The sequence below is a fragment of the Tamandua tetradactyla genome, chromosome 2, assembly GCF_023851605.1.
Source record: "Tamandua tetradactyla isolate mTamTet1 chromosome 2, mTamTet1.pri, whole genome shotgun sequence".
Classification (NCBI taxonomy): Eukaryota; Metazoa; Chordata; class Mammalia; order Pilosa; family Myrmecophagidae; genus Tamandua; species Tamandua tetradactyla.
The window spans coordinates 215080313-215098700 of NC_135328.1; the positions used below are offsets into that span (position 1 = coordinate 215080313).

Genomic DNA, 18388 nt, shown 5'->3' on the forward strand with positions numbered 1-18388 from the left:
ATATTGATTAAATGCTGGATATAACAATAACTGGAAAAAAAAGAAAAAGGCACAGCCCTTGCCTTCATTTAGTTTACTTGAGGAGGGGAATGGTTAAGAAATAATTTTAAAATGAGAAGGGTTACTGACTGCATTTTAGAAAAGGTGCAAATTCATGGGAAAGGGCCATCTAGGGCTTAGAGATACAAAGAAATTGTGAAAAAAAGAAATCTGAAATTTTTTTTTCCAGAAACCAAGACAAGTATTTTCTTAGTATGTTTCTTTAGCTCTTGTTTGTAAAAATAAGCTAGAAAACATGTTATTTTTTAATTTCGTTCAATAAAAATTTAATTAGCCCCTACTATATTCTGGGCACATATAATAAATAAAGGCATATATAAATCTGTTTTATAGCATAAAGCAACTAGGGTGAGGCTAGTTCAAGATGACAGCCAAGATGAACCCACAGCAGGCTTAGCCTTGCCTTCAGATCGCCCATGTTCTCACCACCCTCCATACCTTCTTCTTCAACTCCACACTGATGGCATTGGCCTCCTTGAGATACACAGCATTGCCCCAGAGTAAGTCCCTTAATGAAGTAAACTGGTGAGACTTCCATTTCCGGAAGGCCCACTGGGCCAACTCAAATTCATGTTGTGTCCAAGGAACTGAGAAAGCAAACAAAACATATTTAATGATGATGTGATAACTATGTAGAAATTATATCCCTCCTCTACAACTTAGTTCTTTATCAAGTTAATGTATTATCAAGTTTCATCTCCTTTCAGGTGCTTTTGTTCTGCTTCTTTTCAGCAGAAGTTACTGAAATCTTTTGATATTATGAATGCAATATACAAATTTTAGAAAATCTTAAAAATTTTGCTGTGCTTTGTCTTCTTTTTTTTAAAACACACATTTCCAATGTGTAGCTTATAATAAAGACCATACACATGATATGTTGTGCAACTCATACATACCTTTTTCTTTTTAGTAAAGGGGAAAAAAGACTAAAGGACAGTGTCATTTTCCCTTGGATATATATATTAAAAAAACAATTTAGTATATAAATTAAGAGTTCTTTCAAAGTTAATTTGAAGCCTTAGGATTACTCAAAGTTTGGGTGGAGATAAGAGGAGGTATGAATGCTCATATTATATTTGTAAGGCAGTAACTAACAAGGAAAACCTTAACTCAGCTAAGAAATTCTGGAAAATATAAGACAGGCAGGCATGACTAAGAATGTGATGAGAAATCTACCAGAGATGGCTTCAGAGTACACTGATCTATCCCAAAGTTCTAGCTGGGAAATCCCTGATAGAAACCAAAATCCAGCCATAGAACATAATACCCACCAAAGACTAAACTCTATATTTATTTGCAACAAATAAATGAACTTCATATATACAGTAATAGGAGACAGTTATATGTACTGTCCAAAAGATATAACAGGATGTTTATTTTATGAAGACTGTGGTCAGAAACTGTGTGAGGCTCTAAGCAACACCATCAACCCCACCCCCACTTCACAGAACATTCACCCGGATCCACAGCAATGAAAATCTCTAACATCATCTCCAAATGGGCTCAGGGAAATGGCAATAAAAGGCAGTGTCAGCCTCAAGGAATCCACCACTGATTAGAGATAAAGGACTAATCTAACAATCAGGCAGATCCAAAGAGACATAAAGGAAAGTTGAAGCGGCTAGGTTTCACCTTCTTCCTCTTCTTCTTCCTCTTCAGTGGTTTCCGCAGCGAGGGATCGTGTTTCCACCTGCTTCTGCAAGGCCTGCAATTTACTCTCATAATCCTGGATGAAAAGAAAGGAGATAACATGTAGGAGAGAGAGGAAATCAGAGGAAGGAAAAAAGAGCAATGAAAGAAATATTGGGGGAAGGAGAGAAAGAGAAAGTCAAAGAAAAGAAAAGAGAGATAGGAAGGAAACAACAATAAAAAGACCCACAGAAAAGCACAGGCATATAAAATAGTCTGCAGTGGGTACACTCTAAAAGAATTTAACTACAGGCTCTTTCCTTCTACTTCCTCAAAGATTTAAGAGTTTTTTTATTTGGAATGGGGTAGGAAAAAGGGGAGATTTTGAGGGGGGGAATGCATGTGTCCCTTAAATGCCAAAATACACTTAAATAATATCTTACACATCAAGCAATTCCAGAAGGAAACAATGCTGGAAAAGATTAATCTCACAAATATCACCCACGGGCCCAATTATCTGTTTAGATGTGAAAAATTAGGACGGTAGACTTTAAATCTCCTTGTGGGTAAAAAATTAATATTTCTGCAGCTATAGGATGAGTTTAGTCATCAGTTAACTGAAATTTCAGAGTGCTAATAAGATAGAAATAGTTTAGAGATTGCATTTAGTTATTCAAGAAGATATCTTATTTTAAAACATAAGGTAAAATGTATTATGATACAAATAGATTTATCCTTTGTGACTCCATGCATTCTCAATGTAGGCAATATCACCTCAAATGGGGCAAAAAATGGTTCTTGGGGGATGAAAATAATTTTATTATTTTTCTGCATAAAGCACATATATACAGTTTATAAACAGATACTCAGTATATTTCTGGTGTTAAAATTTCACAGTAGGGAGACAATTAGGGGAAAAAAATGCCTAGAAAGATTCCTTTGCAGGTTGATAAACACTGATCTACTCTAATGAAACTAATGGCATTCCAACTGCCAAGTGCTTCATTTTGAGAAGTACAGTAAAAAAGGAATTAGAAAACTCTAACTTAAAGAGCTTCCTTAAAACAGATGGAAAATGAAGGAAAAAAACAGTACGAAGTGCCTATTTCTTTTTTAAAAGGTCATTTTTTAAAGAGTGGATGTAATCATGTTTCCAATTAAATATATTTACATATCCATCCAAATTAAAGTATGATTTACAAATAAAAAGAAAATTTTAACTCATAACCAATTAACTAAAATAATCTAGTAATGAACACATTTTGACATATATAAATCTATAGAGAAACTGTACAAAGTTTCTCAATTTATTCAACTGATAATGTATGTTAAAATTAATAATGAACCAGATTTGTTATAATCACCTCTTTTTCTTAGAAGTTGAGATAAGAAAAGAAACCTTCACATAATGAAACATCAAATCACAGCATAAGCATAGCATTTTAAAATATACTGCCTGGATTTTCTGCTTCCTTTGCTTCCTAGGAGTGACCCAATTACAGGCTCTCATGAGACAAAGGGTTTAGGTATAACCATGGAGTCTGTTTTCAAACAGTGCTCTCCAAGATTCCAGGCGGTATGGAGCAGAACTGCAAGCCTCTAGAGCAGACTTCTTTTGAAAGGAGCTTCTGATTGCGATACAATATCCTCTGAGGCCCTGGACATTTATGATTTAGTCTCACAAAGGAAGCTTTTTTTATCTAGTGAGGCTGGCAGTGACCAAGGCCCAAGAGACATAGCCTTATTAGACATAGAAACACATTGAAGACAAAAAGAAAAGAAAATTAAACTAGGAGGTAAAAACCTTGGGTTTTGGCCTGGCACTTGCTCTTACTAGCCCATATAACTCTGGGAAAGTTCAATCCTCTCTGAACCTCACTTTAATCATCTTTAAAATGAAGATTTTACTATCTGACCTGCTTACCATGCAGAATTGCAGAAGGACTTACTGATGGACCACTTAAAAACACATGTGAAAGTCTTCTTAGAGGGCAAAGCACTATCAAAATGACAAGCAATGTTTTTAAAAAGCTTATTTGTAGCACCCAGACCTTGGCTTCTAAATACCATTCTCCATAAAAAGTAACCAGGGTTAGAATGCCCTCAAAGACACATGAGACCATTTCAAAAAGGATGAAGTCTCCCACTGGCTGATAAATAACAGAAAAACAATATAGCGTATTGACTATAAAAAGAATCCAGAAGTTCAAAGTGATACTTAAAGAGAGAAAAAGTGAAAGCTATCCTTTATAGAAAAAAGCCAGCTAATCCATTCAGAATGACAATTAGAAAATTACCACATTGCAACCTCTAAGTAGTAACTGAGTAAGGCAAGGATCATCAATAAATGCTAAAACAACTGAGTGAAAGACAGATGGGACACAGGATATCCAACAATCTCTAAGTGCTACCCTCCATATTACCTTTTAATAAAAAGGGAACTGTTTCTTTACAATGGAGAGATATTGGAAATAACACATAAAGCAAATTATTAAACTTATTACTGATAATAGGACAAATTGACATTTTTTTGCCTACTCACATGATGCAATGAGAAGTACACAACACCACCTTTATAATATTCTTACCAAAAGTGTTTAAACTAAATCTAAGCTTGAGGAAAGACAAATGCAGAATGGAGCCTGGTCACTTCAAAAATGTCAGTTAAGAGAGATAAAAGAAACATCACAACCAAATGCAATGTACAAACCTTGAGTGAATTAAAATATATACAATTCTAACATTTGTGTTTTTGAGACAATTAGAAAAATGTGAAATGGACTGTATATTACATGATATTGATTCATATGACCTTTCTCTGAGGGGGATAATGGTATTAGGAGAATATTCTTGATCTTTGGAGATACACACAGAAATATTTAGGGGTACCCTGTAATGATGTCTGCAACTTACTTTTAAGAAAGAAATACATAAACATAGGTATACAAGCATTCAATGTACTCATGTTTCAGCTTCTTTGTAGGTTTGAAATGCTTCAAAATAAAAAGTTGGTAAGGAGGGGTTATTTTCTAAAAAGTTATATATTGTATGGGATTGTTCCAGCAAAAAGGAAAAGGCCACTGGCGTACCTATAAAGCATCAGATGGAGAAATTACTTTATCTTGAGGATTTCTTCAAGAATAAGTTTATGGGCTAGTCAAACTATCAATGAAAACAAAATTTCTAGACTCTGGCAGCAAAGGTATTAGGATGATTTTCCCTAGAGGTTCTTCTGGTTGTACTTTAGTAGTAGTAAAACTAAAATAAGATTTCCATATTTGTAAGAACTTTCTACTTGATATTTTGAGAACATTCAGTTTTGACAGCTGATCAAACGGTATCTAAGTTAGTGTTTAATACTTAGAACTTAAGAACTTTGCTATTTGAATATGTAGATTATTTTCCTTGTTGCCTTAACTTTAAATTAGTTTATGAAACTTGCTGTGCAAACACAGGCTTTACAATGATTATATGGATATTTTACTTAAATATGCCTATGGTTAAGCTAACTAAGATATCCATTGCTGGTGGTTCTAAGCATATGGTTTGTTTTCTTAAATAAAAACAATCAAAAAACAAAACAAAACAAAAAAGATTTCGACAGCTCTATAGACCTAAAAACCTTAATGCATTTTGACCAGGGACAAATTTCTATCAATAACTGGTAGTATAAATATTGACACTACTTCTTGCATCACCCCTCTCCACCCTCCCCCAAACCAGGATACTTATGAGCTTCCAAAAAGGACATTTTGTAGGTCATCAGAAAAATTCTAAGTGTTGGATTTTCCTATAACAAATGGACAAAGAGACTGAAATACTGCTCTGTTCATTTCATGGTAAAAACTAGGATAATTTGGAAAGCTAACTAAAAAGTGTTCAGCAGCAAACTTTGTGTTATAAAAAGTGCTGACTAGTTCAAAATAAATTTTATATTTATAAAGGCACAGCACTCACGGGCTATTCCCTCTTCTGGAATGTTCTTGCCTACCTACTCACCCTTGCTTTAAAGCTTGTTTTGTACCAGGAATTGTGTTTAATGTTTAACATGGATTAGACCAATCTTTCAAATAATCCAAAAAGGATGGTACAATCGTCATCCCCATGTTAAAGAAGAAGAAATTAGTAACTTTCCAAAGATCACAGAGATGGCAAGTGGTGGAGTAGGATTTGAACCCAGGCAATCAGACTTTAGAGCATACTTTCTTAAATCAGTGCTAATGAATTCATTTACTCAACAAATAACTTTTAGGTACTTATTTTGCGCTGGATGCTGGGAATACAGTACTAAGACAAGGTCCTTCTGGAAGGGAGAGAGAGTGAGACGATAAACAGTAAACAAAGGCAATGTAGCACTATGATTTCAACAGACAGAAGTATTACGAAGAAAGTTTAAAAAAAAAAAAGGTAGGTATTAGAGGTTAATGAGGGAAGAAGAAATGGAAGGGAGACTTTTAGAACGGTGGGAGAAGGCCCCTCTAATGAGGTCATTTAATCAGAGACCTGAGCAAAAGCGAGCAAAGATCTCTGGGTGAGGGGAGGACGGAGGTGGGATTAATAACAAAGTAAAACTGAACAGCAAGTGCAAAGGTCCTGAGATAGAAAGGAGCCTGCTGTATTGAAAAGCAAGAAAACATGTGGGTGGAGTGGAGGAGAAGGAGAACAGTAGAAGCAGCAGCTGATGAGTGGTCAGGTAGGGACTGGATTATGGATGGCTTTATATGCCAAGGTAAGGATTTTAGATTTATTCTAAGGGAAGCCACTCACAGGTTTAGAGGTGGGAAGTAATGTGGTCTAGTGTAAATGTAAAAATCCCATGCTGCAAAGAAAAGTCTGGGGCCTTGGGAAGCATTGTGGAAGCAAGGAGAGAAGCTCTGAGGTGTGTCACAGGGGGTAGGGGTGCGGGATGGTGATAGCCTGGACTGAGCTGTCAGCAGCAAAGGTTGTGAAAACAGAATGGAGGTGGATGTGTTTTATAGGCAATGGAAACAGGACCTTCTGATCATTTGATGGTGGGTGTGAAAAAAAAAGCGAGAAATTAAGGACAACTTGGATTTTTAACCTAACCAACTAGGTGGTAAATAAGTGTAGCACTTACTAGGATGGGGAAATACAGGGAAAAGACAGGTTGAGGGGAAACACAATTAAGATTCTGGCTTAGAGTGTTTAACTGTCAGATAACTACTAACTATGCAGACATCAGGTTGTATATTGTATGTCTGTATCTAGGGCTCAGAACAGAGGGCCCAGGCAGAGTCTTCACCATTGCTGGAGTGAAGATGAAAGACAAAGCAGCAGAAATAAATGCATGATATCACCTGGATGGAATGGATATAGATACAGAAGTAGTCCAAGGTCTCAGGCCACCGAGGAGACCAGAAAGGAGCCGCTAGTGAGGTGGAGAGAAAATCGGAAGTGTTTGATGTCATGGAATCCAAGATAAGAATGTGCTTCAAGAAATAAAGAGTGGGCAACTGTGTCAAATCCTGTGATTTAGTAAGATGAGGACTGAGAAAAACACTAATGGATTTGTTACCATGGGGCTCTTGGGTGATCCCAATAAGAGTGGCAAGAGTGGCACGGTGGGAATAAAAATCTGACTAGAATGAATTTAAACAAAATTGTGGATACAAAAAATTTCAGAGAGAATGGGTGATGGACAAGTGGGAAACAATAAGCACAGAAAACTGTCAAGAGTATTTCTATAAAAGGGAACACAAAAAAGCAATGGTAGCTAGGAGGGGACATGGGACTTTTCTGAAATTAGTGAAATAAAGATATGTTTTGTATGTTGATAGAGAGAGCTGATGTTGTAAAAGAGAAAGGCATAAATGAACAATAAGGCTTTGAGAAGGTAATAAAAGATGGAATGCAGGGAACAGGGCTGGGCTAACAGGAGCAAGAGCAGTTCCTTTAATAACGGGAAAGGCCAACAGGAGAGTAGGGATGCAAGCAGAACTAAGGGGGGGGGGCGGAGTTTTCTTCTGATTGTTTCTTTTTTTCTCAGTGAAACAAAAAGCTCATCATCAGCTGAGAGCAAGGAAGGGCCACTTTCAATCCCCTAGATGAAGAGGTCTCCCTGATGAAAACTTTCAGAGCTCCCTGGATTTTTCCCTCATTGCATTTGTCACAAATGTACTCAATGACTATAAGTCTGACTATTTGTCTAAGGGCTATATCCTCCACCACACTGTGAACTACATGAAGTACCTGGCACAAAATATACCCAGTGACATATTGATCTAGATCAACAGTTCTTAAAAGTGATTATTTTCTATATCAAGATTTCCCAAGCTATGGCCTGCAGGTCAAATTCAGCCCACCAACTATTTCTGTAAATACAGTTTTACTGGATATCAGCCATGCTCATTCATGCACATACAACCTATAGTGGCTGCCCCACTTCAAGAGCAGAGTTGAGTAACTGCAATAGATACCATGTGGCCCACAAAGCCTAAAATATTTACTATCTGGACCTTTACAGAAAAAGCTTGCAGATCCCTGTTCTAGATCAATGGTTTTGAAAAGAGGTCCCTGGACCAGCAGCACTGGTGGGAGAGGGGAACTATCAGAAATACAAATTATAAGGCTCCACCCCAGACCTAATGAACCAAACTCTGAAGATGGGCCCCAGCGCCTGACCCAGGGGATTCTGATGCACACTGCAGTTTGAGATCCACCCTTTTAGGTAATATGAATAGATGAATGGTAAAATGAACAATACAGATAAGGTACTTACTCTAGGTGAGTTTATATTCTCATGGAAGAAACAAGACACAGACACATTAACTATAGGTTATCATTGTTAAAACAATAAGACTCTGCCTGGAGTGGACTGAGGCAGGAAAAGTGGCATGAGAGCTTGGATCTAAGAGAGGACTTACTCCATTGATGGAAAAGAATTCTAGTCTTGAGGAAGTGCAAATGTCCTCAAGTGGGGACAAACTTAGCGTGCTCAAGGAACAAATGGCCAGAGTATCTGCAGTGTTGAAAGATGAAGCTAGAGGTAGGTAAGGAACCAAAAAAAAGGTAAAGCCTTGTAGGCTATAGCTGGAAGTTTGATTTTTTCAAGTGCAGTAGGAAGCCATAGTAGACCACTGATAAGATGTGTTTTGTTTTCAAAAGATGATGTTTTTAAAGATGCTGGTTGCTGTGCGGACAATGGATTATGAAGTTCAAGAATAAAAGCAAAGGGAGAAAAGAGGCTACTGTAGTATCGTAGATAAGAGACGAACAATGGCACAAGTAGACAGGGCATCTCTGAGGAGGAGACATTTAAGAGAAAATCAATGTTACCATTCCAGGTTTTCTGGCGAGGCTGCTCTTGATGTTACAGGTCTGGGTTCCTTTTGCCAACACTGCCCTTCCTCTCCTAACGGCAGATCATAATTAGCAAGCAGTGACACCATGCCCGAGGCAACACCTGGTTCTTATTAACATCTAGACTTGTTCCTTGCCCCCAGCAGCACTGTGGCCATAGACTCTGCTCTCTTTCTCCAAGTGTCTCAGAACACCTGCTCTTAGAATTCAACAGCTTTCCTTTTCTCCCAATCTCTCAGTTCCCTCTTTTTAAATTTTTTTTATTTTTATTAATAAAACCAATCAACATACAATATGAACATTCTTTTTTTTCATCACATAGTTGTATATTCATCATCATGATCATTTCTCAGAACATCTGCATCAATTCAGGAAAATAAAAAGGAAACAGAAAAAAAATTCATACACTTCACAGCCCCCACCCCTCCCACCCATTGACCACCAGTATTCCAATCTACTAAATTTATTTTGGTATTTGTTCCCCCTATTATTTATTTTTATATGTTTTATTCATCTGTCCATAAGATAGATAAAAGAAGCATCAGACACAAGGTTTCCACAATCACACAGTCACGCTGTAAAAGCTACAACACTACACAATTATCTTCAAGAAACATGGCCACTGGAACACAGCTCCACATTTTCAGGCAGTCCCCTCCAGTCTCTCTGTTATGTCTTAACTAAAAAGGTGGTATCTATTTTATGCATAAGAACAACCTCCAGGACAACCTCCTGACTCTGCCCGGATCTCAGTTCCCTCTTAGGGACTTACTTTCCGACCATGATACAACCAACAGTCTCCATGACACTGTGGGTTGTATGCCAGGGTTTGTCCCCACAAACCTGATTTGTTGATTTTACCTGCAAGCAATCTATCAGAGTCCCTCTCTCTTTCTTCCCGACCTTAGTTTGGAAAATCAGCACTTCTCATTTGGTTCACACAGCAACTTTCCAACTGGCACACCAGCTCTGAATGTGCCTCCCCCTCCAACTCACCCTCTATACTTTGGCTAGAGTGAACTTTCTAAAACGCAAGTCAAATAATGCAATCTCCCTGTTGAAAATCATCCTGTAGCTTCCCATCACACTCAAGACAAAAATCCCAACTGACCATGCCATGATCTGATCTTCTTGCCTCCCTATCTCCCCACAGGTCTCCCCACCCCTCCAGAGGCAGCTGGTGGTCTGCCCACCTTAAATTACTCACACTTCCTTTCCTGCTTGCTGTATTTTGTCGTTCCTTTTTCTGAAATGCTTCCTCCATGTCATTCTTCACTTGGGTAAATTCCCAGTTGTATTTTGGGACTCTGCTTTTGGCTCAGGGCTTCCTCCTTCAAAATAACTCCTACTCTCCCCTTAAGATGTGACACTCATTTGCACATACAAAGTAACACTACACATGTTACATTGTACTGTAACTGTCTTTGTCACCCTGTAAATGTGATCTCTTGGCAATTTTTCCACCAGTTTCTCCAATAGCAGAGAAATACAAATAAGTACCTGAAGGGAAGAATGAGGCTTGAATCAGACTAATCTAAGCATAATGTATCTTGACAATTTTAAATTTCTTATTAAAACTCATTTAGACTTCGTGTTCCACTCCATAATGCATAACTGCATTGTTTTTCAATATAAGAAATAATGCCATGTCCAATTTTCAGTAAGACTCATGGTTCACTCCAGGAAAATATTTCTCTCTTTCCGATTTCCTACCTCACACACTCCAATACTGTGAGTGGAGAAAAGCAAAAGTTAAAGGAGAGATTAAAACAAAATGAAAACTATATAGAGCTACTCAAACCTTTCTGAAAATTTAGTTTCTATCCATTCTGAAGGGAAGTGTATCATTTCATTTAAAAGAACTTCTAATTAAGACTATAAAAAAAATTTTGAAAACAATTTAAAGTAAACTCAGAGAAATGAGAAAGTGATATAACTCCTCAATCATCTTTACTATGAAAGCTTTTATTGAAGTGAAATGTAGTAGAACACAGGGCTTAAAGATTCCACTTTGAGATGTAATTTTTGTTGAACAGAAGAGGGCAGCAAGACAAAAGCTTTAAGCTTATCAACTTCATGTAGAAATATTTTTAAAAGATTTGGTTTGTTACTACTATCTTCAGATGAAAAAACAATATATAAAAGTCAAGACCATGTTTAGTTAGTATTATCCGGTTTTATTTTTCCCCTCCTCCCACATTGGAGAAATCACACTCTGAAAAGATGATTTCAGCTTTTATTGACTAAGGACTTTATTTCTGATACATTACAAACTAATTCTCCCTTTCTGAAAAGGCAGATTTTACACTCAAGGACAATCTTCAAGCATTTTTTGTTTAAGATATTAGGGGTGGGAGTTGGAAAAGTCCACAGTTCTTTAACAAGAAGATTCACAACTTCTTTTTACAGTAATAAAGGGAGGAAAACCAATATATTTATTTCACAACCTAAAGTCATTCAAACTAAGTATCTACAGAGTTTTAAATCTGGTAAAGAAGACATAAAATGGACAATTAGGAAAACTGCTCATAATAAAGAACCTGACCCTAACATCATAGAACAAATTCTTGGTTTGCATTGCTTCTAAGAAGGTCTCTTCATTAAGGCACACCAGGACACAGGCAGTGTTCCCTCCTCAGTCTTTTGTCCAAACCATTGTCTACAAAGGACCAGTAAGGCATAGGGGTACAGCAGCCAATTATAGGAATGGATGGCCTTTAATACAGATGCTGGTGTGATAAATTCAGTGTTTTGTTTTGTTTCAGCATCAATCTGCATGCAAGTCACTTCAAGTCACGTCAATGTAATAAAAGACTGCTATTCATTGTATTACTAAGTGAAAACAGAAACAATTAGCAGTGCTAGTAAGAATTAGAAGCAAGAGTAGATAAAGGAGAAGTCCTTTGGTTTAGCTTATTAGATAAAATGAATGTCATTAACTCTCTAAAGAATACCATTTTGGTTTATGAAGCTATACCTTTTAGGACTCTTCTACTTTCCCATTATTGTCAAATCATTATATAATTTCAATAGCACAAACTTTCCCCCCTATTTGCTATGAAATACTTCAATAGCTAGAAATATTTCAGTAATACAATAATAGTTTAATGATGACCACTTTTCTTTGGTCTTACAATATTTTAACTTTGGGAGAGATACCTTCAAATTAAAAAAAATAATAAACAAAGCATTATAGGCTATACGAAAAGCTCCCAAAAGAATGGCACTAATTACTTATTAACAGATTCAAAGCAATTTTATTCACACAAAATTATTTTCTAAAATAAGTTCTGAAATCAAGACACATATATGACAATCAATCAAAGCTTGGTTCATTTCTTCCTGGTTGTCTATGAATAAAGGACATTTCAAGTAATAGGGCATCTGGATCCACAGATGAAGCACAAATGCATACATAATTCTTTGGAATATCGTTGTGGATGTGGTCCTTACCACAAACCATATTTATAAATGAAAATATTATATAGCTCTTCATTTGATAGCATCATCTGATCATTAGTAGAAAGTAATTCACTACAGCTGGTTAGTAGAGAAGGCTGGCACTTGTCCATAATGAGATTAAAAGGCCACCATTAAAATGAAAATACATGGGCTTATCTTATGTTATCTGGCTTTAGGGAAATGAGAGCCCACTGATGCTACAAAATTGAAAACTAATTAATTACTATGCTTAATATTAGAAAATGAATATTTCTAATAGGAATAATTAACATATCTATATTTAAAGAGGAATAAAGAAGGATAACAGATTTACATAAGACGCACTGAAGTGACTGATTTGAAGTAGCCTGAGTATATTCAAACCACAAGGCACAGGAAATTGTCATCTCAATAAGTCAACTAAACATCATTCACACATGTCTAATCTCCCACAAAACCTCAGATGAAGACTACGACTTTTTCAGCTCTAAAAGCAAAAATATCCTGCCACATAGCTTTTCATCAAGTAAAAAAAAGTTAATTGGAAGCAATTTTCTGTGCATTAAGAAAGCATTTTCTTAGAAGCAAAGAAACAAATACTATGATTAAAAATGTGCCCTAATAAAGCATTGTGGAACATAAAGGAAAGGAAAAATAACTACATGATCACGATCTTTAAGGCTTCCTTGAATGCTAATTGCTATGTTGACTGCAATATTTCACACCATCTGGAAGACAAAGGTTTAAAAAATAAATTCATGTTACTTATGAATCTTCAACAATGTGAAGTAAGGGAATCTCATGGACATCTCTGGCTCTTCGCACTGCCTCTTTAAAAAGTTTCTGACATGTTCAAAGATGAGGAAGGATGCAGAAAACTATTCTTTCCATTAAAATCCATCTTTTTTAGTAGCTTCTCCTGTGAGGCAGACTGAGAACACAACACAGTAGAATGAGGTATTGATACAGTAAAAGTTTATCAGCACTTCTTCCTTGCCAGAGTATCTGTGAGCATTACTGCTGCTTTTCTAAAGAACAGTTTATTATGCATCTGCTTCTTTACTCCAAACACAACCGGGGTTAACTGTTCTTTCATTATTTCAGCATCAACTGAAAGAAAGCAGCACACAGGTATTTGCTGTTGCTTTCTCTCTATGTCCCATACCTCTACCCTCTCCTCACCATATAACCTTCCTACAAATTTATATAGACTGCCCAAAGCACTTATGCAAACATTTTGTTGGTATTTTTGTTGCATGATTTTGGTGAATAGTTCAGTGTTCGTGTATGTAAAATGGTATGTTAAACTTCTAAATGCAAACCATAAACAGAAACAGAGAAACAGCGTCAATTTGTATTCTGACAAATTTTGTACATATACTGAGCCAATCAAAAGAAATAACAACTATTGAGTCAGGTCTCTATAAAATTTAGAAGAATAAGGTGAATGTGGAAGTTCTGTGGAAGATACAAAGCTGTATCCTACAAAATATGTCTGTAGAGATTTAGTTGTGGCTTATAAAAATCTCAATTATATTTTAAAAAGGCATAGATGTAGATGAAAATCCAAAGCTGTGTCCACACAATGCATGTTGTTATTTTTTAATGCAATGTCTAACATTTATAGGGAAATAATAGACATTAAATTCTACCTATCGAATTCCCCCTTTGAATATTTGTATAAACTAAGAGGCAGGTCTTTCTGGATATTAGATCAATGTATAGGCATTAAAAAATAAAATAAACTTACACCCAAACAAGTCTGGTAAGTAAGCATATTAATTTTCTAGGCACCAAGAAAGGAGAAAAGCCTCAGAAAAATAAGGGAGGTCTCAATGTTTTACCCAATATTCCAGAAACTGCCCATTTATGATACAAGCAAAATGGATGTGATCAAACATTTACCAGTGTTTTATGTTTTAACAGAATTAAACCAAGTAATATTTGTAGGAACACAACATTAAAATCCTAAAGTAGAACCAACTCAAATCATGAGCTAATATCGCCTGTTTCCTTCACCAAGAGTTCAAGTTTGTCCAGTATTTTACACTGTGGTTTCTCGACCTGCTTTGAGATTGGGTGCTGAGAACTGTCGCCTCATCCGAGGAGGTGTCACAAACTGGCTACAGTGGCTAGATTTGTCAGTCTGCTTCTGATAGGAATTGGCTGCACTGCCCTCTAATTGATCTCCAGTATTATAATGACAGTAGGGCTGATGGTGTTGATGAATATGACGCTTTGCTTGGAAAGTCTGCAAATCAGCAGTGGGGTGACCACTATGGAAGTTTAACGATTCTGAGGAGGCAGATGCCTGACTGCGCACACCTTTCGGGTGGCCATTATTGAGAGAATTGCTTCTCCAGCGTAGGTGAGGTGGCTGTTGTTGATTATTAATATGCTGCTTGCTAACTTGGATGTGATCTTGACTTCTTGTGCCCTGAGAGCCCCAAGGTAACTGGGGATCCTTAGAAGCTGCCCTACCCCCCTTTTCTTGGCTCTCTTCTTTACTTCCTTCTTCATCTTTTGGAATTCTAAGCTCTATAACCTCATCTTCTGTTATAATGATGTGCGTCCCAGGACTCCAAGAATTTCTGTGTTTAGGATTGCTCTTAAACGGGAACCGAGGCTTTCGGTTTTCAGGAGGGATGAACCTATGGGGCATGTTCTGTCGACGAAGCTGCTTTGTTATCTCCTGCTGCTGCAGGTTTTTAAAGCGGATTTGCTCTTGCCTCATCCAGCGCAGGCGTCCACGTCTAAAAGCTGGGTCCCCATTCATCAGCTGAGAAACACGCTCTTCTTTACCAAGTTCCCCATTCTCTCTTTTACATACATCATTCTCACATTTGTTATTGACACTAACACAAACAAGTTCCTTTGCTTTGTGGTTTCCTTGGGTTTTCTGTTCCTGAGATCCAATCAGTGGCAAGACTTTTTCCATTTTTAGCATTTTATTTCTTAGGACTTTTATCTCCTCATCTTTCATATTATTTTGCTTTTTGACTTCTTGCAAAATATCTTCAAGCTTGTCTATGTGAACCTTGAGGTCATCTACATCAGTTCCGCCTTTACCACTGGCCATCATGTCTTCAATCTTCTCATCCCCAACACCAACAGTGTCCCAGACATCCCTGGCCACTGCCCGCCAGGAGTCCCGCTCATTGGGATCTTTCTTTCCATACATGGCACAAAGCTCTTTCATCTTAACAATGGCCAGGGCTTCAATCTCCTGCCGACTGTGCCTAAAATCGTTGAGGGCAACCTCATAGCAGATCTCTTTTACAGCCTGAATCTTAAGATCTGAGATGGTGACCCACTTGGAATCTTTACTCAGTCGCCTTCTTTGGGGGATCTGATACATTTTAATTGGTTCTCGTTTCTTCCCACTGCTGGGGAGGCCACATTTTTTAACAATAGTTTGCAACTTGCTGGGAGGTAGCTTTTCTCTGAGGGAAGTAATCAGTTTCCAGCTCTCTTCACACGACCTCTTGTCTGAATCGTCCCCGCTATCAGAATCCGCGTCCTTTGGAAAAACAAAATAAAAAATGGCCCCCAAATAACCAAAATTAAAATATAAAAAAGAAAAGCCAAATCGAAGAAAAAAGCAAGCAAAAAATCCTTAACCAAATCTAAAATATAAAAACAAAGCAAAACAAACAAAAAAAACTAAAAAAAACCAAAAACCCAGAAAACAAAACAAAACCCCAAAAAACAAAAAAACCTAAATGATGTAGAAGTCTATTAAGATACATGCATGTATTATTACTTGTTATGAATAGATTTGTTTGTTTGTTTGTTTGTTTAGTATCCCTAATCTGAATTTCAACTTCTTGGCTTAATGATGAAATCTCTCCAATCAAATTAGGGAGGCTTGATACAGTGAGTGAATTTCTTACCTTAAAGTCATATGAAATTAACAAAATGGTGTGAAATAATGTCTTCACTCTCTTAAGAAAATGAAGTAAACCTACACCCTAGACATGTTAAAAAACCTATGCAACCACTTCCCCACATTTGCCTTGGTTATTGCCTTTGCTTCTTCCAGAAACTCTTTCCCCCCATGAGTGAGCACAGATGCCATACAAAGATGTGACGAGAGCAGGCAGATTAACAAAGGTTAGTAACACTGTAGAATGCCAAGTTTTGTTTAGCTTTACTAAGAAGAGCAGCCCTGTAAAAAAGTTAGAAGATGAGAAAGTAGAAAAGAAGCAAACAGGATGATGTTAAAAGTGCTGAGAATTCCTATTAGTGGACCATGTGAGGTTCTTTACAACCAATTTTTTTTTTCTTATAAGGCAAGAGGCTTTGAAAACTAGCCTTTTCAAGGTCTTATACTGGATTTGCTATTTTTTTGTGTGTCATGTCAAGTTGATCCATTTCATTTGTGCAATTAAAGTTTATCCAGAAAGCAAGGAAGCATAAGAAAAAGATCCTCACAGTGGGTCTACTTTTTGTTTTTCATACACTTAAACCAATAAATACTTTATCTCGAAAATTTCAAGAAATAATTACTAGAAAAAAAATTAAGCTGGGAAAATATGCTTCATTCATCGCCATTTAAATTCTCCAAGTAATATTTTAACAAGCAGAACTTAGAGATGTTTTTATCTATCAAAACCCACAGTATTTCTGGCTATTTGAGGAACACAATTTTAACTGACAATTCTTCCAATCAACACATCAAACACAGAGATTATGCTCTGCTTGTGTAAAATGGATATACTTTAAAATATATCTCTGACTCTATCTTTCTCTGCACCATTATTACTTTTTTTTATTTTTTATTTTTGACATGGGCAGTCTCTGGGAATCAAACCCGATCTATGGCATGGCAGGCTCCATTACTACTTTTTTTAAAACAACATTTCTTAAGCCTAAAACAGCAACCAGATTTCACAACAAAGCGGTTTCAGGGGCTATTTGGATTATAACAACTATTTTTAACTAACATAAGTAAATATGAATAACACAGCTTTAAATGAAAGCAAGGCTTGATTTAGAATTCCATATAAAGGATAGCATTAAGGAAGAATTTCCATTCAGGAAATAAAGGCTCCAGGTAAAAAAAGACTACCACTAGGTAAAAGCAGTTCAAGATAGTCTATTGGGTGGACAACAGTGGCTCGGTGGCAGAGTTATCGCCTGCCATGTCAGAAACCGGGGTTCGCTTCCCGGTGCCTGACCATGTCAAAAAATGTCTATTATTTGAAAATTTTGTTACTTAACAGTCTCTCTCTCTCTCTCTCTCTCTCTCTCTTTTTTTTTTTTCTGGTATGTGCAGCCTCTGGGAATCAAACCTGAGTCTCCAGTATGGCAGGTAAGAATTCTGCCACTGAGCCACCAGTGCACTGCCCTTAACAGTCTCTTTTATGTGGCTGAGATTACTGAAAGTATTTCTAGTAAAGGGTTTAAAAAAGGGGGGGAGTTGAAACTGATAAATTTTATCTTGCTTTTTAGACCAAAATTTGTATATACTGTTACTTTCTAGGGAATGAATAAAAAACCTTTGACAATGACAATAATTTGGCCTCTAAATTGGAAGATGTTGCTATTTATAGTTTTTCTAAAAGGGCTACAGGTTTCTCTTTCACAGCAGAAAAATTTGTATTATTTCTTTGGCCTATAACCCCTTTTATTTGGAAACTTAGTAACAAAAATAAATAAAGTTAAATTTACAGACTCTACATTGATACATTTCTTTCCTTTTATATTTAGTTTTAAAAATCAGAAGAGCTAATTTTTAGCAATAAAAGCTGACATTACTAAACAGAGAAAAAAGCATATATGATTCTTGAAAAAGTTTTCTTGCAAATACACACAAACTGAATTTTACAGAACACAAATTTGCTCTGTTTTTCCCACATAGTTGACAACTATCACTATTCTTTCCTTTCCCACATAGTTGACAACTATCACATATTCTTTATACACATGTATAAAG

General features: G+C 36.6%; 1 protein-coding gene across 10 annotated transcripts in view; it reads right to left on the reverse strand.

Moving 5' to 3' along the window:
• The window catches only part of KIF1B (kinesin family member 1B), a 192930-nt gene that overhangs the window by 69300 nt on the left and 105242 nt on the right, over window positions 1-18388 (reverse strand). For 9 of the 10 annotated variants that reach the window (XM_077151354.1, XM_077151351.1, XM_077151352.1 and 6 more), the window contains 2 exons: window positions 1693-1786; window positions 499-647 (listed from right to left, as the gene is read on the reverse strand). In XM_077151354.1, coding sequence (XP_077007469.1) covers window positions 499-647; window positions 1693-1786 — 243 coding nt within the window. Of the gene's footprint in view, window positions 1-498; window positions 648-1692; window positions 1787-11243; window positions 15971-18388 lie in introns of those variants that run through there. The other variant, XM_077151357.1, reaches the window with a different exon arrangement.